Source organism: Bos taurus, chromosome 5, assembly GCF_002263795.3.
Source record: "Bos taurus isolate L1 Dominette 01449 registration number 42190680 breed Hereford chromosome 5, ARS-UCD2.0, whole genome shotgun sequence".
Taxonomy (NCBI): domain Eukaryota; kingdom Metazoa; phylum Chordata; class Mammalia; order Artiodactyla; family Bovidae; genus Bos; species Bos taurus.
Window position 1 is genome coordinate 51,086,566 of NC_037332.1, and position 22,865 is coordinate 51,109,430.

General features: G+C 39.2%; 1 protein-coding gene across 5 annotated transcripts in view; it reads right to left on the reverse strand.

Annotated features, from left to right (window-relative positions):
• MON2 (MON2 homolog, regulator of endosome-to-Golgi trafficking) overlaps positions 1–19,107 on the reverse strand; it is a 111,140-nt gene extending 92,033 nt beyond the window's left edge. For 2 of the 5 annotated variants that reach the window (XM_003586085.6, XM_002687551.7), the window contains exons 1-2: positions 18,594–19,107; positions 2,667–2,730 (exon numbers count right to left, since the gene is read on the reverse strand). In XM_003586085.6, coding sequence (XP_003586133.1) covers positions 2,667–2,730; positions 18,594–18,704 — 175 coding nt within the window. In that variant the 5' untranslated portion in view covers positions 18,705–19,107. Of the gene's footprint in view, positions 1–2,666; positions 2,731–5,715; positions 5,735–18,593 lie in introns of those variants that run through there. The other 3 variants (XM_024992490.2, XM_010805233.4, XM_059886950.1) reach the window with 3 other exon arrangements.
• Between the last annotated feature and the right edge of the window lie 3,758 nt (positions 19,108–22,865).

The following is a 22,865-nucleotide window of genomic DNA, read 5'->3' on the forward strand; positions in this document are numbered from 1 at the left end:
GATTTCCTTATTTCCTATATTTATTCAAATAGCAGATTCTCTGTTTATATAATTTCTGTGTAACACAAATCTTTTCAGTCAAGTTCAAGTATATTTATTGTAAGCTAGGATAATAAAAACAACTTATAATATATGATAGTCAAATGTAAGATTAAGGCATTTGGCCTTGTAAATGAAAAACTTCACGTTGCTATCTCTCACTTGCAGTTTTAAAGAAAAAGGCAATGTTGAGATAATGATCTGTATATGTGCATTGATGCTGACATTACCTGGCATAGCATTCCACTTATGTCAGCATTCATGACAGCAGTGAAAACAAAGAAAAATAAATATTAAAGGAGGATGCTTAAAAGAAGTGGAGATGTAAAGCAAAGATTTATTCTACAATGTAAATAACCTTCCCTTGGAAAATAAATCTAAGAAAACTCAAGTTGGTTAAAATCTATGCTAAGTACTGTTTCCTCTGACAAGCGACCCTAATTAACTAAGGGCCTAACTAACTAAGCGACCCTAACTAACCCTAACCTAACTAAGGGTTCTAATTTTTATAGCAACCTTTCTTATTTTCCAAATAATTCCCATATGATTTGAGACTCTTCAGTTGTTTGCTATCTTTAACATCCATTACAGCACAAAAGTGGTAACCTATAGTCTTTAGAGAAGTAAACACTTCTCAGGAAATAAAAAGTTACCAAAAAAATTTTCTCAATATTAACTATACCCTGAATTGAGAAATGACACACTGACTAATTTAAACTCTCCCTTTTTCTTTGGAGCCCATGATTTTTCAAGATGACAGTGGTCTAAAATCATAAATTTTTACTGATCTATCAACTGCTGTAAATACTTGGCTAAAACACTAGGAAAAAGTTTAAATGCTAATATAACTCCTCGAGTACATGGTTCCGGATACTATGGATACTAAAGCAAGAATTATTAATTGTATGTGTGTAAGGATTTGTTCTAACCTGATTTTAATAAAGCTAATCGAATTAAAATGAAATTAACAGTCCACTTAAATATTAAACTCATAGTAACTGAGAAAAAAATTTTTTTATTTGTCCTTAGTATGAATTAGACATTTTACGTGGTACAGAACTCTGTGACAGACAGTGATCCTCTGAAGAAAACAGTCTTTTTAAAGAAATAGTCCATCAAAAACAGACCCAATGAAAATTTCTATTACTGAAGAATAATTAAGGACTTACCATAATATCAGCAATGACAGAAACAAAAGTAAATATTTGCAATGACATTCTAATATAATTGGCCTATGACATCTCCAACTTAAAAACACCCAGGTCCGTAATTTATCTTGAAACAATTTCCTCATGGTAGCTAATCCAGCCAATATGCGTTTCCCAAACCCACCTGCCCATCCTCCCAGTCCAACCGCACATACCTTTGCCTTTACCCACCATTTCACTCCACCCCTTCACTCAGTACCACACAGAGCACTATTCAATGCTGTGAATCATGTTATATAACTCTGGTGTTTCGTGAGAATGTTCAAAATCAGAGAAGCTGTGAGAAACAGATGCAACTTAGCAGGGCTAACCCTAAGGTGGCCAATGAAATCCACTCTTATCTGTCACCCTTAAACTAGCCCCAAACATCTTCATTTCATTTTGTAATATTCTTTAAAATTCCACCCTTTAGGAATTTACTGGTATGCTTCTTTAAAAAATGTAAAGAGACTTAGAGTTATATTGGGTCTTCACTATTTGGACTTTGTGTAAATCGATTTAATAGGACTGCTTTTCTCCTGTAACCAGCTGAGAACAGCAGCACCACTGGAATTGGAAATGCATGTGAAGGATCAGTGAAGTAAGCAGCAGTTAAGTACAAGCACTTGGAAGAGAGTAGCCAGTGTGGAAACCTCACAGTACTACGGAAGTACACTGCAGCAGGAAGAACATGGGTTCTGAACAGCCCAGGATTTAAATTTGATTTCACCACTTACCAAGTGACCGACCTTACGCCACTAAATCTCTCTGCATCTCAATTTGCTCTACTATTAAAAAAGAATATTTCCTCACAAGGTTGTCCTATATAAGATCAAGTGGCACAAATGCCTCACATGTAACAGATTCTCAAAAATGCCAGTTTCCTTCCTTTGCATGTTCATTATCGAGGCAAGAACAGAAAGGCATGAAGAAAAAGAGGAGGCAGACTGAGTATCAAAAGGGTGCCAGAGAGAACTTTTGAAAATTCCTCCCCCAAAACTAGGATCAATCAAAAAAAATGTTAAATCTATATAATTCCCTGTTTATTTCAAAGATAAAAGAGATCTGGGAAGGTGGTCTGAGAACCAATCTTTCTTTCAATACAACAAATATTAATTGAATGCCTTTTATGGGTAAGGTGTATCTTAGGTAATTGACAAGAGGAGGAGGAGAATACAAAGATGAGTATGAAAAATCTTTGCCTTTAAGGAGTTAGTAGTTTTAAGCTTTCTGATTTCAGAGAACGGTATAGCATTCATCTCTGGGAAACCCAATTAGTTCATAAATTAGGGACTTTTGCATGTTCTTTTTCATTATGGATAGCATGCTGGAGCATAAGGAAGAGATGCTATAAAAAAAAAAACTGATGGGTTTTAAGATTCTACTTTTACCATTAGTCAAACTTTCATTAATTGTTGAATTTTTAATGCAAAAAATTACCTGCCAAAATTTCGGTGTTTCGTGCAGCTATTGTTTTAACTTTTATTATTCCTGATTCAGCAGCCTGCAAGAATAAAAATAATTAGAACATAAAACTTACTAATGACATGAATTATCTAGGGAAAAGAAATCATGTATGATAAAATCTCAAGCACAGAGTCAGTCACTACTATCTTTTTTATTTTACAAACTTCAGATACTGAAGTCTAGTAGTGAAACATAGACTAAATGTAATAAAGTATGATTAACTTGATTATTCTCACACAAACTCTGCATTGCAAAAGCATGTTGCCTTTCTATGCCTTCAGTTGCATCTCGCATTTAAATCTTCAGAAAATAAAAAACAATAAAATCAAAGACTAGTGAAAAAAAATAGGTTTCTCTTTCCCATTTCACACTTCTCTCTCAACCATAAAAAAAAAAAATTATAAAACACTGCAAACTCAAGTAAAACTGCTTTGAATTAGAAGAGAATAAATAACCAAGAACCCTGTCATTACTTTTAGATTGTGCTTTTTTAAAACACTCAGTTTTCATAAGGTGTCTAAATCATTTCAGGATAATTAAGCTGAGCTGGCAGTATTTGAAAGTCATACGGCATTTTATACTATGCCACAGGACTGTGCTGTCCAATATGGTAGCCACTGGCTACAGGTGACTAGGCTTCCCCAGTGGTGCAGAGGTGAAGAATCCACCTGCCAGTGCAGGAGACGAGAGTTCAATCCCAGGGTTGGAAGGATCCCCTGGAGAAGGAAATGGCAACCCAGTCCAGTATTCTTGCCTGGAAAATACAGGGGACAGGGGAGCCCGGCAGGCTACAGTCCATGGGGTCTCGAAGTCAGACACGACTTAGCAATTAAACATGCACATATGACTACTAAGCACTTTATATGTGGCTACTCGAATTGAGTTGTGTTAAGTATTATATATCATTAAAACTAAATGTTTCTTTTTACTTTTTAAATGCAATTTAAAATTACACACATGGACTGCATACGTTGCCCACATTATACTTCTACTGGACACTGCTAACATACAATATTGATATGCTGCTAAGTCGCTTCAGTTGTGTCTGACTCTGTGCAACCCCACAGACGGCAGCCCACCAGGCTCCCCCGTCCCTGGGATTCTCCAGGCAAGAACACTGGAGTGGGTTGCCATTTCCTTCTCCAATGCATGAAAGTGAAAAGTGAAAGTGAAGTTGCTCAGTTGTGTCCGACTTAGCGACCCCATGGACTGCAGCCTACCAGGCTCCTCCGTCCATGGGATTTTCCAGGCAAGAGTACTGGAGTGGGGTGCCATTGCCTTCTCTGTCCATTATAGAAACTCAGGACATTTTTACTATTAAGAAGCATGCCTATTTTATACTTGAACTGGTGACTATACCTCCAAAAATAATACCAAGTATTCATATATTATATTAAAGTTTTCCTATTAATTTGCTTGCTACTTGTTCATTTATTGTTATCTCTTAATGTTTACTAAAGGACAAGTAGTAGAAGGCACTAAAGTTTTTTAAATAATTATGGAAGAACTCAGTGTCCTATAGGTTATTAGGTTGAGGAGCAGTGGGTTGATGCATAAAATAAACGACACATTGTAGGCTATACAATGTATACCTTTGTCGTTTTGTGGAATTCCAAGCACTTGAAGTCCTTGTCTGTGATTAGAGAATTTCCAACTTCACTGTTAGCAGAGACAGTAGTAATGGTCTCAGTGGCAATGAGTTTTGCAGTGGTTCTTAGCTGTTCAGCCTCCTCTCAGTCCTGTACTTTCTAAGGTTGGCTTCATCCAGTCTTCTACCAATTCTACAAGCCCCTCAATGTTCTATCAGTAAACTTCATTTCCACTTACATCAGCCCAAGTTAGTTTCCACTGCTTACAACTAAGAAGCCTAATGGATATCTAGGGCTTTAAGAAACTTTAAGAAATGGAAATGTTCCGAATTAAATGTACATGGCTACTAGCAGAAAAATGTAGTCAAAATAAATGACTTCATGGAAAGATTATTGATTTTCTGATTATCTAGGGGCAGTGTATATTCGAACACCAGACGCTTTAAAAAAATCACGATGCCCAGGTTGCAACCCATTCCAAAGATTACATCAGAATGACTGCCAGTGGGAGTCACGCACTGGCATTTTTTAAAATCTTCAGGTGATTCCAACATGGGGCAAAATTTAAGAGGCTACTGTAATAATATAAGCAAAAGATGATGGTGGATAGGCCTGAGGTGATAATGACTGAGATGATAAGGAGTGATCAGATTCTGGATCTAGTATGAAGATGCACAAACCAAACAAACCTACTACTATAAAAATTCAGTAACACTGAAATTATTATGTATACTTTGTTATATTCATACACCCCACTTTAAATGTCTTAAGTAATTTTCTTACTAAGTCAACTGAAATTAATCTATGGTCACTGAACTTTCTTCCACCAACATTTCAAATGTTCAAACTCTCTCCCTCCTTACTATGGCCCTCTGTACCATGCCTATGCTCAAATTCAGTATTTCATTCTTCTTCAATCAACAGATATCAAAATAAATCATCATAAATCCAATGTAATCTGTTCTAACTTTCTGAATTCCAGTCAGTTTCCAAAATCAGTCCTGTAGCATACTGGATGCTACATGTCAGTAACGGATTTCAGATTTGCCAGACACTATTTTGATCTCCTCAAATAAATAAGAACTAACCCATGTATGAATCATAAACAAGTATAACTAAATTATAAGTATAATATATGTTTAACAAATATTTTTATACATCCATATGATAAGGAAAACAATGAGTGTTTTTTCCTTAGTTCCAAAGTAACAAGTGTTTTAAAAGGTATATAAACTCAAGAAATCATCAAAAGGACTGTTTATTAACTCAGATGTAACAGGACCTATCTCACAGCTCCTAATTTTTTTCATCCAACTTTTTATTGTGAAACTTTGAAACTGTACCACCACCCTACTCTCATTGGCACCCTGTGCTGCTAAAAAGTTTCATTACCAATGTTTACTGACAACACTTGTATATCACGGCCCCCTCACCTCATGCACGGCTACTTCAAACCTCAGCCTAGTGGACATCTTCAAGAGTGCCCTGTATAAATGAAAGTATTCACACTCAGATTTCCTTCTATTTATCAAAGATTGTCTGTGTGAAGAAGAATCTTTAACTTCTTGCTTTAAAAGAAACTCCTACTCTGATTAGACACTTATAGATTAGATACTTACATATCCATAGGGGAACTACTCAACTGTAAATATAGTTATTTTCCTGAATTGGTCCTCATTAAAAAAAAAAAAAATACAAAGTCCCAGTTCTGTAGAGTTTAATAGGGATGATACAGGTTATGGTGGGTAGTTTAAAATGTCTATTCCCCAAGGGCAATCTATGAATTGGGTAACAAAGCCAAAAGTATTAAATACACTACAGCATTTAATATTTGTTAATCTTAAAATTAATGCCTCTCAAGAAATATTTTTTTCTCTTTCACAAAATTCTTTGCTGACCCAAAGAGACACACCCACCAAGGACTCTGAATATAGAAGCCAATACTACAGAAAAGATAAGACAGAATGCTGAAATGCTGACTCCTCCTTTAAGACAACACAGAATATCCTTGGCCTGACTTCTCAGTAAACTCTTCCTGGGCAATCTCAATCCTATGGTTTCAGTTACTTTCTAAATACTGAAGAATCCTAAATTATATTCCTGTTCCTTAACTATCTTCTTGGAGAAGGCAATGGCACCCCACTCCAGTACTCTTGCCTGGAAAATCCCATGGACGGAGGAGCCTGGTAGGCTGCAGTCCAGGAGGTCGCTGGGAGTCGGACACAACTGAGCAACTTCACTTTCATGTCTCACTTTCATGCGTTGGAGAAGGAAATGGCAACCCATTCCAGTGTTCTTGCCTGGAGAATCCCAGGGACGGGGGAGCTTGGTGGGCTGCCATCTATGGGGTCGCACAGAGTCGGACACGACTGAAGCGACTTAGCAGCAGCAGCAGCAACCATCTTCTAAACTATAGGATTTATTACCCTATATTTTTAAAAGGCACCTTAAATTCAAGATATTCAGAGATGTTATCACCACACACACATACCTCCAACTTCCACCCTAGCCTCAGAAAAGCCGGTTTCTTCTCCCTATAATCTGTTTTTGTGAACAGCAGCAGCAACCATGCAGTCACTGACTAGGTATGAGGTTTCTCCCTGATTCCACAAATACAATCAGGCACAAAGGCTGCGTAGTGAACACATCTTGTGCTTTTTTTCTTCTCAAATGTCATTTCTACACCTCAGTTCAAACTTCTTGTTATCAATCTAAAGTAAGAAATTTCTCCACTTAAAACCTTGTCCTCCATCCATCCTCAATTGTCTTGCTCTTCAATGGCCCCCCGAGTCCACGTCTAGTGGTGTCTCTGAAAACTGAATAGTGTAAGGACATCTTTCAAAAGGAAAAAGAAATAAGTCTCATGGACCTACCCAGTTGCTGACAAATTTAAGTAGGCATAAATATTAATAAATTATAAACTCCGTATTTTTATAACTCTTAAATTATAAAGCCAACAAATTCACAAATAAAGTGAACAGTAATTTAATGTGACAAATAATGCTTTGCTGAAATTAAACCACTGCTAACAACATGAAGATGGTGCAGGCGTCTCTGATTCTGGCACCAGGAGCAGTGACAGAAATAATTTCTTCCATAACTTGTTTTTCTATAGCAAGTATCAAAAAGTCCTTCCATCTCTGTGAGCCATCTATGGTTTGTACCTACGGTTTATTCTGTTTCTCCTATGACATGTCTGTTTCTCCAATCTAGCTGTAAGCCCTGTGAGGATAAAAAATCTATTTCATTCATCTCCCCATATTACTAATGCCTATCATTATGCAAACAGAGAATATATATATATATAAGCTAAGCTAAGTGAAGTTGCTCAGTCATGTCCGACTCTTTGCAACCCCATGGGCTGCAGCCTACCAGAATTCTCCATCCATGGGATTTTCCAGGCAAGAGTACTGGAGTGGGGTGCCATTTCCTTCTCCAGGGGATCTCCCAAACCCAGGGACTGAACCCGGGTCTCCGGCATTGTAGGCAGACGCTTTACCAACTGAACCACCAAGGAAGCCTGAGGATATATATATAAACATTTATAAATAAGCAAAGGAAAAGTTCTAAACAGAGGGAGGGACTTTACTGTCCTCTCATTGAAAAATGCAGAGGAAATTTGATCCAGACAGTCAAATCACCATCATAACTATAGCTTCACTTCTCTGCCATCCTCTTGGTTCTGTCTGTTCCATGAGGAGGTTCATCCTCAGGCCACTCCAAAACTTGGCAATAAAATTAGTTCCAGCCATTCTATACCTCACAACTTCATATGACACTACCCAGAAAGAGAGAAAAGATCTCTTCAAGCAGCACTTGAGGAACAGAAGGGAGCTTTCCCTTCCCAGGAGCACACACTGGCACTGGGTGTGGCTGTGTGGGCAGAAACCGAAGTGTGGGTATGGAGGTTAAATCAGGTCAAACTACTCAAGGTATCCTGGAGCACGGAACGAGATTAATTCATCTGAATGCAAAGAGTTGAAAATGAAGGATAAGTGCAGCCTATCACTGAAGAAAGCAAGAGGGAATGAATGCTAGGAAGGGAATCAGCAAATGTCCACTTCTGGAACTCCAGACAAGTTTACGATAATAATAGTAACAATAATACTGCTTTTCTTCACCAAACCCTCTATGTTGTATTTTAAAAAACAAAACAAAAACCATACTTATTTTTTTTTAATATTTATGAAAGAAGAGTCTTGAAATTAGAACAAATTCACCAAAGGCCCAAATTAATTATTCACAGGATATAGCATGAAATAAGAGTTAAAGAAGAAATGTAAAATTCAAGTTAATCGCAACTTAAGGAGAATAATGCACTCAAGAGACTAGGGAGGTATGAAGCTGCCTTGCCAACTTAGGAGTTCAGAACTCAGGTAAAATCAAAAGACCTAAAGTCAAGTCCTCACTTAGGAATACCTAATAGATCTAGAACAGTCCCTAGAGGACAATATGCTTATAAAACAATTACTACACTGAAATCAATAAGATTTTCTTCTGTAACATGTAATTAGTCTAAAATCTCAAAGCTCTGAAAAATATATACCTATATGGAATCCCATTCAAAAACCTCTGGGCTAAAAAATAAAGACAAAACAAAAAACTCTAGCTTCTAGCAAACAAATTTTCCTTAACATACCAAATGCAAGACCGAAATGCAAATTACATGTGGATAGCTAACAGTATGTGAACCGTGAACTTCCAGATGCTCAAGCTGGATTTAGAAAAGGCAGAGGAACCAGAGTTTGGATTACCAACATCTGCTGGATCGAAAAAGCAAGAGAGTTTCAGAATAACATCTACTTTTGCTTTACTGACTACATCAAAGCGTTTGACTGTGTGGATCACAACAAACTGTGGAAAATTCTTAAAAGACCTGGGAACACCAGACCACCTGTCCTGCCTCCTGAGTAATCTGTATGCAGGTCAAGAAGCAACAGTTAGAACCAGACACAGAACAACAGACTGGTTCCAAATAGGAAAAGGAGTACGTCAAGGCTGTATATTGTCACCCTGCTTATTTAACTTATATGCAGAGTACATCATGAGAAACGCTGGTGTGGATGAAGCACAAGCTGGAATCAAGATTGCTGGGAGAAATATCAATCACCTCAGATATGCAGATGACACCACCCTATGGCAGAAAGCAAAGAACTAAAGAGCCTCTTAATGAAAGTGAAAGAGGAGAGTGAAAAAGTTGGCTTAAAACTCAACATTCAGAAAACTAAGCTCATGGCATCTGGTTCCATCCTGGTCCCATCACATGGCAAATAGATGGGGAAACAGCGGAAACAGTGAGAGACTTTATTTTGGGAGACCAAAACCACTGCAGATGGTGACTGCAGCCATGAAATTAAAAGATGCTTACTCCTTGGAAGAAAAGCTATGACCAACCTTGACAGCATTATTAAAAAGCAGAGACATGACTTTGCCAACAAAGGTCTGTCTAGTCAAGCCTATGGTTTTCCCAGTGGTCATGTATGGATGTGAGAGTTGGACTATAAAGAAAGCTGAGCACCAAAGAATTGATGCTTCTGAACAGTGGTGTTGGAAAGACTCTTGAGAGTCTCTTGGACTGCAAGGAGATCCAACCAGTCCATTCTAAAGGAAATCAGTCCTGAATATCCACTGGAAGGACTGATGCTGAAGCTGAAACTCCAATACTTTGGCCACCTCATGTGAAGAACCAACTCATCTGAAAAGACCCTGATGCTGGGAAAAACTGAAGGTGGGAGGAGAAGGGGACGAGAGAGAATGAGATGGCTGGATGGCATCACTGACTCAATGGACATGAGTCTGCGTGAACTCCAGGAGTTGGTGATGGACAGGAAGGCCTGGCGTGCTGCAGTCCATGGGTCGCAAAGAGTCGGGCACGACTGAGCAACTGAACTGAACTGAAATATATGGTATGCCTATATATACAGTATTCCTCTTCTTCTTCTTTAAAAATTTAATCTCCAACAAGTATCTAATCAGTACCTCTCAGATGTACAAATGCTTTGAACTATGACAGACAGAGGAGAAGGCAATGGCACCCCATTCCAGTACTCTTGCCTGGAAAATCCCATGGACAGAGAAGCCTGGTAGGCTGCTGTCCACGGAGTCACGACGAGTTGGACACGACTGAAGCAACTTAGCAGCAGCAGCAGCATGACAGACAGAAGAATAAACAAGATGCAAAACTGACAGTCCTTAAGGAGCTATTTAGAAAAGAAAATACCATAGCAAAAGGTAAAAACATAAGAGTTATAAAGAAATAACATAAAATAAGTTTCGATGAAGGTTAAGAAAACATATCAGCTTGAAAAGCCTGGGCAGGAGCTGCAACTATTCCTGACCAGCAACCAGCTAGTACATGGCACACAGCAGGTTTTCAAAAATTACTTTATGAACAAATGAAAGAATAAAGGAATGAGTGAATGAGGGATGAAATGAGAATATTATCCCTAAAGCTGGTTCATTCATGTAACAAATGAACAAGCAACATGGGTTAAATTAAGGGTAGGATTTTAACTTTTAAAAGATGGAAGGAGATGATTTTAGGCCAGCAAAAGGGGAAAAAAGCTACCAAAAGCCACATCATGGAAGAGGGAAGGAGCAGGGCATATTTGGAAAATGAAGAGCAAGCAAAAGAGTTTGGCTTAAATATAAAGGGATTTGAGGAAAAGTTGAGGGTGATGAAGGAAGGATGAGAAAATCAAGAAGGTCTTAAATGTTATACTGAGGTGTTCTGTATGTACAAAGTAGCCGTCGAGGATTTCTGAGTTGTTTAAGTACATTAATCTGGTGGTAACATACAGGATGGTCTTTTGTGCATACCAAATGCATACCAAAGGCCAGGCATAAGACTGAACACCTGGAAGCTAGACTAATAGCTAAAACAACACAAAAGAGGAGAGATACATTAGAAATTACAAAAGTGGAAGAAACATCTGACAACGGATACAGCATAAAGAGAGCTGAGGGAGAGAAGACAGCCAAATATAACTAGAGTAAGCAAGAATAATAAATTCCACTAACAAAACAAGTGAAATGTGGGGATAGGACAAGTTTTAAGAAAAATAAGTTCAATTACCAGAAGTTCTATCTGAAGTATGTGAAAGATACTCCGGTAGACATGTTTAACAACTTCTTGGCCAGAGACATTATTAATACTCTTTTGCTACCTGAATGTTATTGACCAAGTGTTTCAATATTCACTTACATAACAAACCGCCAGTTACAGGTATTAGGTTCTGCAAAAATCCCCTGATCAATAATGCATTAACAGACAGTTGGAAGCACAGGTCTAAGTTCAGTAAAGACAGCAGAGGTAACGAAGCAGATGTAGGAGTCATCAGCACTGAAGTAAGGCCAGAAACAACGGGAGTAGATGCAAGTGCAAAAGAGATGAACACAGGTCCAGAAGATGTCTCCAGACAGAACTTGGGATACACTTATATGTAAAGAAAAAGAGAAGGAATACTGAGAGAGGAAGGAGAAATAGGAAAGTAGAATGTTACAAAAGTCAAAACAAGAAGGACAAACGGCAACAAATGATGAAGCAAGACAGATACATGGGAAAGATGATAAAAACAAGTATGCTTTAAAGACTGCAACATGATGAGAGGAAGATGTAAGAAATGGATGCACATGGATTCATGTCCCAGTTCTTTCACTTCCTAGCTTCACTACCCTTTGTAGGGCTTCTCTGGTGGCTCAGACATTTAAGAATCTGCCTGCAATGCAGGAGACCACGGATCAATCCCTGGGTCAGGAAGATCCCTTGGAAAAGGAAATGGCAATCCACTCCAATGTTCTTGCCTAGAGAATTCCATGGACAGAGGAGCCTGGCAGGCTACAGTCCATAGGGTCGCAGGAATTGGACACGACTGAGTGACTGATACGCACGCATACCTTTTGCACACTGACCTTTCCAAGCCATAGTTTCCCTATACCTGTAAAACTGAAATGCCATGTTGCAATAGAGTCCATGGATGCAACACTACTAGAAAGACAATATTTTATTCAACTCTGAGTTAACTTAAAGAAGATAAAGGCGGTTTTTCATTGATTTTTGTACTTCCTGCCATGCTTTACACTTTAGAAACCAACTTCTATTAAATTTTAAGAGTAATAACAAAACTTTCTATTTTGTACATGGTTGAAAATAAACTTCCCTGGTGGCTCATACGGTAATGAACATGCCTGCAATGCAGGAGATTCAGGTTCAATCCCTGGGTAGGAAAGATCCCCTGGAGAAGGGCAGGGCAACCCATTACAGTATTCTTGCCTGGAGAATTCCATGAACAGAGGAGCCTGGCAGACTCCAGTCCATGGGGTCACAAAGAGTCTTACTACTACTGCTGCTGCTAAGTTGCTTCAGTCATGTCCGACTCTGTGCGACCCCATGGACGGCAGCCCACCAGGCTCCCCTGTCCTTGGGATTCTCCAGGCAAGAACACTGGAGTGGGCTGCCATTTCCTTCTCCAATGCATGAAAGTGAAGAGTGAAAGTGAAGTCGCTCAGTCGTGTCTGACTCTTCTCGACCCCACGGACTGCAGCCTACCAGGCCCCTCCGTCCATGGGATTTTCCAGGCAAGAGTACTGGAGTGGGGTGCCAATGCCTTCTCCGACTTAGTAGTCTAACTACTACTAAGTAAGTAAGTGAAAGTCATTCAGTTCTGTCCAACTCTTTGCAACCCCATGGACCACGGAATTCTCCAGGCCAGAATACTGGACTGGGTAGCCTTTCTCTTCCCCAGGGGAACTTCCCAACCCAGGGATCAAACCCAGGTCTCCCACATTGTAGGTGTATTCTTTACCAAATGAGCCACAAGGGAAGCCCCCAAATACTACTACTATATAAAAGAAAAAAAAAGAAAATATTTCCATTTTTGGAGACTGTCTTCCTTTTTGGTTTATTAGCCTCAAACACTGTCTTTTATGTCTTCCACATCACCAAAGCCTAGTGCTAACAATATAATACATTGTTTTCTGACTAAACTATGTTTTCATTGACCTTGGCTCTCTATTCAATTTCATGAAAGCAAAAATAGAATTGTCAAAATCTTAGTTAAAAAAAAATAAGCTATACACTTTACACTTTAACAATAAATTTCATTGGTTATGGTACTAACTTTCATAAATAAATAAAACATGTCATGGACTAATCAAAAGCTTTTTAAAAACTTTCATTATAAAACACTCTTGGAATATTGTAATAAGCTTGTAAAATTTTCCTAGATGTCTTAGTGAAAATGTTACTGCTTATACTACTCTCAAAGTTAGCATCTAAAATATTTATCAGAAAAAAAAATAATTTAGTAGACCCTAGGAGTTTAATGTGCCTTTCCTGGAATAAAGTCAATAGGAGCATAAAAAGAAAACAGCAGAGTCAAAAATCAAAGATCACTAGCATGTCTGCACAACTATACAGAATTGTATTATAAAGGAAAGTCTTGAGTAAATGATTTATAACTCCCTACCACACTTGTCACACTGTTCTGAGTAGTGAAAATACTTTTGAAAATAAATTAAGAAAACTAAATAAAACATGGACTTATTCTTCATGCTAATGAGAAGAACACAACTGGTTGCACCATAAACAAATTTCTCTGACCTATGTCAACAGGAAAAAAACTATAGTATGATGTAAGATATTAAAGGAAAACAGTTAAGCATGTAAGCATCATCTAGCCCTCATTATTCACTGTCATAAGGTCCTGAAAATAAGATCTTCACCTTATCAGAAAAGCCAACTGACTTGGGCCTCAGTCCCCAAACAGCTGGTTAAAAAGAGAATCCTGTCATGGTAAGTAGAGGGCATCTCTTTCACCAAAGGGCCCCACTCAGCCAATTAATGCATACAAACACCAGACACTGAGGAACTTTGCCACAACAACCTTTGGTTTTTTAGGCAAAAATCCCCTACCAAACAAAACTTAAATGTACAAGAAGCACAAAGTACATAACCTGGGAAGACTACTTGTATTTTATTATATACTCCTTCACTGCTTCCACTTCATTTAAAAAGAGAGAGACAAAAATCCATCCAAAATCCTAATTGTGACCATCTTAAGTCAATGACCTTCATTCCCTTTCCTCTTCTGTCACCCACTTCCTGGATTTCATTACCCTTTAGTGCAGCACTACTTAGCAATCTGAAACCCAATAGCCCCTTTTGTCCCTTCTGTCTTTATCCTTCTAGCTCTCTCACTCCCCAATGCCATTGCTCTTGAATTAAATTGGACCAATTCAATTAAATAGCTGCTAGTTCCTTAACCTTTCCATCTTCCAATCCAAGTTGTTTTGGATTGCCTTCTTTCAGAATCCAACCTAGATCTCACGATCCATCATCATTTCAACTACTTTTCCTGCCAAGACTCCGAAGTGTTCCAAGTCAACTTCTCCTCCCCTTCTACAACATGATCCACTACTCCCCTCAAACTTCCTACCCACCACTTCTTTCCCCACTAACTACTCCTAGCAACAAGCTTGTTTCCTATCTTACCAAGAATACAGAGGCCATAGGCCAAACTATCCCTCCACTATGTCCCTCATTCAAATTTATCACGTTCAAATCCATTTTTTTCTTCTTACCTTCCTCTATTAGAACATACTGTGTCCCTTCTCAGATTGAAAGCCAGTTCATACACTTAAGCACTTGACACTCCAGCTTTCTCAGGGACCTTGCTCTCACCAAGTACTTCCTTTCTCTCCCATACCCTTAACCTTAGTCATCCCAGCTGGCTCTTTCCCTTTTAATTATCTTTCTTTCAGAGTTCCTTCCTTAGCCCTGATATGTTCATTCTGTACACTCTTCCTGGACCATTTTTTCTATTCTTATGGTTTCTACTAACATGTATAACTGATACTCCTAAATCTAAAATTGAGACCTCCTTGTTAAGAGCCAAACCACCAATTTCAAACACCTACTGATCAGTTCCACCTGGATGTTACACATCAGCTTAAAATAAATATTCATCACTACTCCTTTTTCCCAAAAACATTTCCTCCTCTTAATGATTTACAGTTTCCTAAGCCAGAAATCTGGGAGGCATCACAGATTGCTCTACCTCATAAAAAAGTCACTATGACCTGTTAATTTTACTTGCTAAATCTCTCTAATCCATACCCAGTCTTTCACCCACATCTACCACAATGCAAGCAACTTTCCGTCAACCCCTACTGTTACCTCAATGCAGACAATCATCCCTAAAATATCTGCTCTCTTTACTTCAGTCTCAATCCCCTCTAATTTTTCCCTCCAGTAATGTAAATATAAATTTGATCATATTACTATCTTAAAAAGCTTTAATGGCTCCCAATCACCTTCAGTATGAAATTTCTTTTACATGGGATACAAACATGCTATCTTCCTCTGCCTAGCATGACCTCCTTCTTCTGTTGACCGCTTTCTACTTATCCTATAAAGACTCAGCTTAAGAATTACAAACTCACTCTGACCACACTTCTAGGCTCAATTAGACTCCCCTCATTTGTTTCCACAGAGTAGTGCAAAGAGAAATGACCAAAAAGGTTTTATTCATTAAAAACATAAAACCTCAGAGTTTATAGCCTCTGAGGGCCACTGAATATCAATTACATAGAAGTGATTTTACAAAGCCTTAAAGTAGTTTTTAAGACAAAGTAGAAAAATGTATACAAATACAAAAATGTATACAAATAGTCCAGAACAAATTAGAGAATACACCTATGTTTAAAAAAAAGTTACACTGCTGAAACGTGAAAATCGTATTTAAGAAAAATGAGGGGAAAAGGACTATCGCTGTTATTATCTAATTACTCTCTACTATAAAATGACAATGAAATCATAGCCCTTATAAAAATAATTTAATATGCAAATTGTTTTATAAATGAAACCAAAATGGAAAAAACTATGTAGAATGTCCAAAGATAAGAAAAAAGTATCAGTAAGTAAGACATTATCCTTTATCAACACTCTTTTCTTCTGTTTTTCTAACAGATTTGAAATCTTAAAAAAATGCAGCTCATTATTAAAAAAGTAGAACCAATCACTATGGCTAAAAAGGTAAAAATTATTAAAGACTAAACAAAGAATGTCTCACGTCATTCTACCTTGTTTAAAAAGTAATGGCGAAAGGAGACAACCCTTCCAGAGTACATATGCAGTCATATCTGTATTAAGTTCCTAAGTAGGCTTCCACATAGGTCAAAATGACAATTTTTCAGGTAATGTTTGTGAAGACACCAGGAGAATGTTAACCAGCAAACCAGTATACAGATAGAAAAGCTTCTTATACCTAGAAAGGCTTTGCATTAGGGTCCACCAAACACACCTCCCCCACTGCTCCCCTCCAAAAATAAATAAATAACACTAAAAACTCACCAGTTCCCTTTAAGAACAAAAGCCAAATACGCATCCCTATCAAATTACCAGGGAAAAATGAATTCAACCAAAATATTTCTGGAAAGTCAAGCCTCGCTCCTAAAAAACCATCACCATTAGGCTAATTACTTCAGTCTTGTTTCACACTTGTGACACAAGTAAGGTTATTTTTCAATTCCTAAAGAACTGTCCTAAGGACAGGACTGAGTGATTGGACTGAACTGACTGAAGCTTATTAGAAGTGCCACAGGTTAAAGAGTCAAAGTTCTTGCATCCATGAAGCATGTACTGTATACAAAATTATGTATCAGAGATAATCACATCAAAAATTACTTTTGTGATAACCTCAGAGTAGGTGCAATTACTAAATACCTTTTTAGTCAAGGTTCAAGTAAAAAAGCTAATGAGATCTACTGAATCTAGGTTAGAAATGCACTGAGTTTCAGAACTTTGTAAATTACTGTGTGGAGCTCTGAATGCATTTTCCAATAGAAATAATGTAATAAATTGCAATTCAATCTCCAAAGCCCACAAAGGCCTATGATTACAGAGGAATCACTACTTCTGTATGTTATTATAAGAACTGGGAATGGCCAGTTCTATAAATTATTGTTAAAATTACAAAATAGGATTTGACATTTTTAAATGAGAGCATTTCCTTGTAATCAGAATAGCCTATTTCTGTAAAAATACTTAAAACAGCCATATTCTTTAAAACTCATATTTATAACTTTCAACAGATCACATAGAGAAAATAATGAAAATCGATATTAAAACAAACTATTAACTATCTGAAATAAAACTTGTCATAATATTCATCTTTCCAAAAGTGGCACATCTGGTTTTCATCATCGGGTAGGTAATATTTTCTTACTTTATTAAAAAATTACTAAATGGAGTTTGTTGGAGAATAATGAGACCAAAGTACATAAAAATTAAGGTTCCTAAGATTCCTAAAATTCAAACTTTATTGGGCAAGTTCTAACTATGAAATGGCCGGTATATACCAAACTATATTAAATAGGACTAAGTGTAAAATAACTGCTTTAACAGAACTATCTTATTTCAGAAATGGGAAAAGAAATTGAGTAGCATCTTTAAAAAGTTTAAGAGACATAAAATGACATCTTAAGAGAAAAAGTTAATAGTGACTAAAAGTTAATAATTTCAATTCAGGAAATACTCCGAGAATTTAACTTGTATATATTATTAACTTGAGCCTTTTTAATAATATGCTTTTCCCCCCTGAAAGCTTTCTCATCATAATCTAATAAACCCATTCTTTAACTCTATTTTACATCTGAAAGAAAACTGAAGCTGAAAATGGTTAAGATGTCTCGCGAGCACTTAAGTTCAGGTGTATTCTATTTGACTCTAAGCCCAAACTTCTCAGTACATTGTTGCTCATAACAAGGCTTAACATGGTCATTGTGGCTCTTCACTGTTTGTCCTAAGTCAAGTGTTTCTGGATAATTCATTAGTACTTCATGATATTAATAAAGAGTTAAACTGCATGACACTTACCAAGCAGGAAAAAAAGCTACTTTCAATTGAGTGACATATACCAGAAAGCTGAGGAGCACACGTTGTACCACAACTATGATGATTAGTTTTTAGAAGCAACGAACCTAAATTTCTGAATCTGACTTAACCAATTTCGTGTTTGAAAAAGGCCAGAAAAGAGAAGGGTACCATACACTTAGCTGAATTTGCTGAATCGGCTTACTGCACGAACTTCGGTGCTAAATCTGGACAGAACAGTAGCGAAAATCAAAGCGCCTCAGACTTGCCAAAAGAAAATTATAAAACCGCTCGTGAAACAACCCACCAGTTCGCAAATCTGGAAACGTGAGGGCCAAAGGAGAATTAGACAGGACTGGAGGATGGGTCTGAAGGACTGGGTCTAAACAGGATCGGCTATTCTCACCGTGCTTTCTCCCGAAGTCGCCCGGAGCTTACCTCCTTGACCGGTGGGAATTTCTTCTTGCATTCCAGCGACAGTGCCCTCAAGTCGCTCTGCATATTCTCCAACAGCTTCTTAACCGCCTCGGGGCTGTTGGTGCCAGACATGATCCACCAAGCCCCGTGCCAATTTCTGAGAGGCGCAAACCAACTCTGGCACTTGTCAGTTCCTTGGGGCGACAGACAGCTCCCTTCAGGTGCCTCTGGCCCTAGGGCTGTTGGCCCCTAGGGCTCCACGGGGGCTCGGCCCGGCCTGGGCAGCGAGCCCGAGAGCCCCCCGCGGCCTCCTCGCAACTGCCCCCGCTCTTATCCTAGGGGCCCCCGCAGTCGCCCCGCCCTGCTACGCTCCGCCGGCTCTGGCGGAGAAGCCCACCAGGCGGGCAGGTCCCTCCGGCTGACGCAGGCTCGGCTTACACCGGTTGTCACCAGCCAAGCTGGAGAGAAGCTTCAGCGCTGTTTGCCCAAGACCCCCAGACTCGCCGACGCCATTAGCCGACTCGCCCACAATTCCGAGCGCGGCCGGGACACGTCAGCTACACTTCCGGGCACCGCGGCCACCGCCTCCGCCGTGGCCAATCCGAGCGTGGAGCCGTAGGTAGGGCGTGGCAAAGGGCGTGGTCACGCTCGGGGCGGGCCCAGAACAGGGCTGGGGCGCTTACACGGGCCCAATTCCCAGCCTCGGAGTCGGCTTAGGGCACAGTTTGCCTCGAGGTTCGCTTGCTTTTTGGTGGCAGGTGTCTGAATAGTGCCCCTGATACTCCTTGTTGCGTCTGTGTTTGTGTTTCTATTAAATTGTATTTCGGTGTAAACAGTTTGCTTCCTTTTGGATTCATCCTCATTTGTCCTGTCCCTCATTTTTCCCCCTTCGAATCTCGGAACAAGTGACCCCAAATCAACGCCTACCTTCTGTTAATCCTCCCCTCAACCCCCGACCTAAATTGCAATTCATCCGTAGAATTGTACAAAGCATGCCTTTACATACAAAGTACACTTTCTGCGAACCAGTCACTTACCTTCCTAACCTGTAAAATGTAGCATTAAACCGCCCTCCATTCCAAACCCTTTGCTCGTTTTCCATTTTACCCAAAGTAAAAGCCCAAATTCCTCTGTTCACCTTCCTAGAGTGAGTGAAGTCGCTCAGTCGTGTCCGACTCTTTGCAAGCCCCAGGCTCCTCAGTCCATGGAATTTTCCAGGCAAGAGTACTGGCGTGGGTTGTCATTTCCTTCTCCACGGGAGCTTCCCAACCCAGGGATCAAACCCGGGTCTCCCGCACTGCAGGCAAACGCTTTACCGTCTGAGCCACCGGGGAAGCCCTTCACCTATTTAACGCTCTGCGATCTGTCTCGCCTCCTTTACTGCATGTCTGTCTCCTCGTTAAAATGAAAATTCAGAAGCGTTGAATTTTTTTTTTCCCGGTTTTGTTTCCCGCTGTATCTCCAGTGCTTGGTACACAGTAGATGATCAATATTTATTGAATGAACGGATACCCTACTAAAAACAGTGTTTTGATGCTCAAATAATGAACCCACATAAAAACCTTCAGTTGGGTTTGAAGTGCATGTGAGGGAAAGACAAACAGAAAAGGAAGCTGTGCTTCTCTGAAGATCCAGTTGTGTGTGTAAGAAAACTTGCTTTGCTTCTCTGAAGATCCAGTAGAGTGTGTGTGTGTGTGTAGGGAAGTTTGCTTTGCTTCTCTGACTGGCAAGTGCTTTTAAAGGGAAGTTTCTAAGTGGGTATAGGCAGAGGGAAGGGTCTTCTCTGAAGATCCAGTTTTGTAAAAAAGCTTCCTTTGCTTCTCTGAAGATCAAGTAGAGTTTGTGTGTGTGTAGGGAAGTGTGCTTTGCTTCTCTGACAACCAGTGGGCAAGTGCTTTTAAAGGGAAGTTTCTAGGTGGGTATAGGCAGAGGGAGGGGTCTTCTCTGAAGATCCAGTTGTGGGTGTAAGAAAGCTTGCTTTGCTTCTCTGAAGATCCAGTAGAGTGTGTATGTGTGTGTGTGTGTGTGTGTGTGTGTAGGGAAGTTTGCTTTGCTTCTCTGACAACCAGTGGGCAAGTGATTTTAAAGGGAAGTTTCTAGGTGGGTATAGGTAGGCAGAGGGAGGGGTTGCCATATAGAAACAGAACAGTCAGTTCTTCAGGTCAGTATATTTTTGCCCAAGACATTTCACACTTGCTGAGTAGGGCGCAAAGAAAGGTTAGAGGGAAGTTTGAAAGAGGATAAAGGTAGATGAAGAAATGAACACCTTCAGACAACTGAGCTGATGACACCTTTATAGCACAGAACACAGGGACTTATGAAATTGTCAGTGGGTAGCAATGTTGGTTAGGCAATGCTGGTTGTAAAATAAGATCTTGCGCCACAAGTAATTCATAAACCAAATATTTTTTTTCTGTTTTTTTCCTTTCTAAGATGAAGCAAAGCAAGTGTAGATGAAGGTGGTAGATGTGGTAAAAGTAATCATTTGTGCCTATTACATCACTTCTGGGAAACTTGACAGCTGTACTAAAAGATATGAGTTTAGCAAATAAAAACAAAAACTTTGGCAAAAAATGGGACTATGTAGCAGACATTATTTTTGAGGTTCTAGGGAGGTTTTAAAAATGAGCTTCTAAAAACTGTCTAGTAATCTAGGATCAAGATCCTGTCCAGTGCCTTTCCCTATGTAGTCAAATTTCTATTGAAATTTAAAATTTTCATTGTTAGTTACTTTGGCATGACTGACTCAAAATCAATCTTCTTAGAGTCTTTTACATCTATTAATGTTGGGGAATGCAATTGGAATTCATTCATTAAAGCAACCCATAATGATTTGATATGCCAAAATTTTCTTACTGTACAACAATTACCTATAGCCAGTCTTCTGTAAATTTCTTTTATAATAAAAAAAATGAAAAATGTTTTACACATACATAAGCCCAGAGAAGTTGTGCTGCCCTGGGAACAATGCATAGCTTTATGGCAAAACCAGACAAGTTAGCAGAGCTAAAAATAGTATTTGATTTCACAAGTTAAGAAATCAGATAAACTCAGGAGTTAGCATTGCAAAAACAGAATCATTTCTCTTTAGTACCAAAATATTTCAAATATGTATTATCGTTTTCAAGTATCTCAAGTTCAGTTCAGTCGCTCTGTCATGGCCTACTCTTTGCAACGCCATGAACAGCGGCACACCAGGCCTCCCTGTCCATCACCAATCCTTGAGTTCACCCAAACTCATGTCCATTGAGTTGGTGATGCCTTCCAACCATCTCATCCTCTGTCATCCCCTTCTCCTCCTGCCCTCAATCTTTCCCAGCATCAGGGTCTTTTCAAATGAGTCAACTCTTCACATGAGGTGGCCAAAGTATTGGAGTTTCAGCTTCAACATCAGTCCTTCCAATGAACACCCAGGACTGATCTCCTTTAGGATGGACTGGGACACAGCAGGTAAAGGATATGGAGACTTAGCAGCAAACATTGGCCCAACAAGTGAAAATCCCTTCACCAATACAATTTCTAATCAATCTTTTAACTGCTCAAAAGAATCTGTACTTAGACAGTTTAGAACATCTCATGCCTCTCACAGTTGGGAGGCTCTGATGTGGCCGGAAAAACCTATTCAGGCAGGCTAGAGGACTTCCAAAGGAGTTTGTAGGTTGAAACACTATCGGACCCAGGAACTTTATTAACTGGAGCTGTAAGTTAACTCTTTTTTTCAGAGAGAGGTAGTGGGCGACAGCCCCCTGTAAAGTCAGAGGTGTAGGTGAGAGCACAAAGCAATAAAGTAGGCAGACTCTGGTTTTGAGGGTAGATGCTCGAGAATTTCCAGGGGGACTCCTGAGGCTCGATCCCGCCTTTGCGTATGCCAAGCCTCCTTCCTCATGACCTTTGCCACAGGTGGAGTTCCTCACGCTGGCTCCCGGCAGTGATAGAATTCCAGCTGAGCTATTCCAGATCCTGAAAGATGATGCTGTGAAAGTGCTGCACTCAATATGCAATATGCCGGGAGATGGCTCCCGGCAGTCTAGGTTGGTCATAACTATCCTTCCAAGGAATAAGCATCTTTTAATTTCACGGCTGCAATCACTATCTCAAGTAGAACTTTTAAAATTGCAGCACACCTGTAATGTAGGAATGAGTGTAATGTGCCTACAAAATCTGTCTTCACTGAAAATTACACTAATAAATTACTGATAAATTAAACCTTTTATTACATAAATAATGCTTTCATAGCATTATCAACTAGTAGCTAAGCCTCAGGCTCTCAAGTCAAAAAGCCCTCTGTTTGAA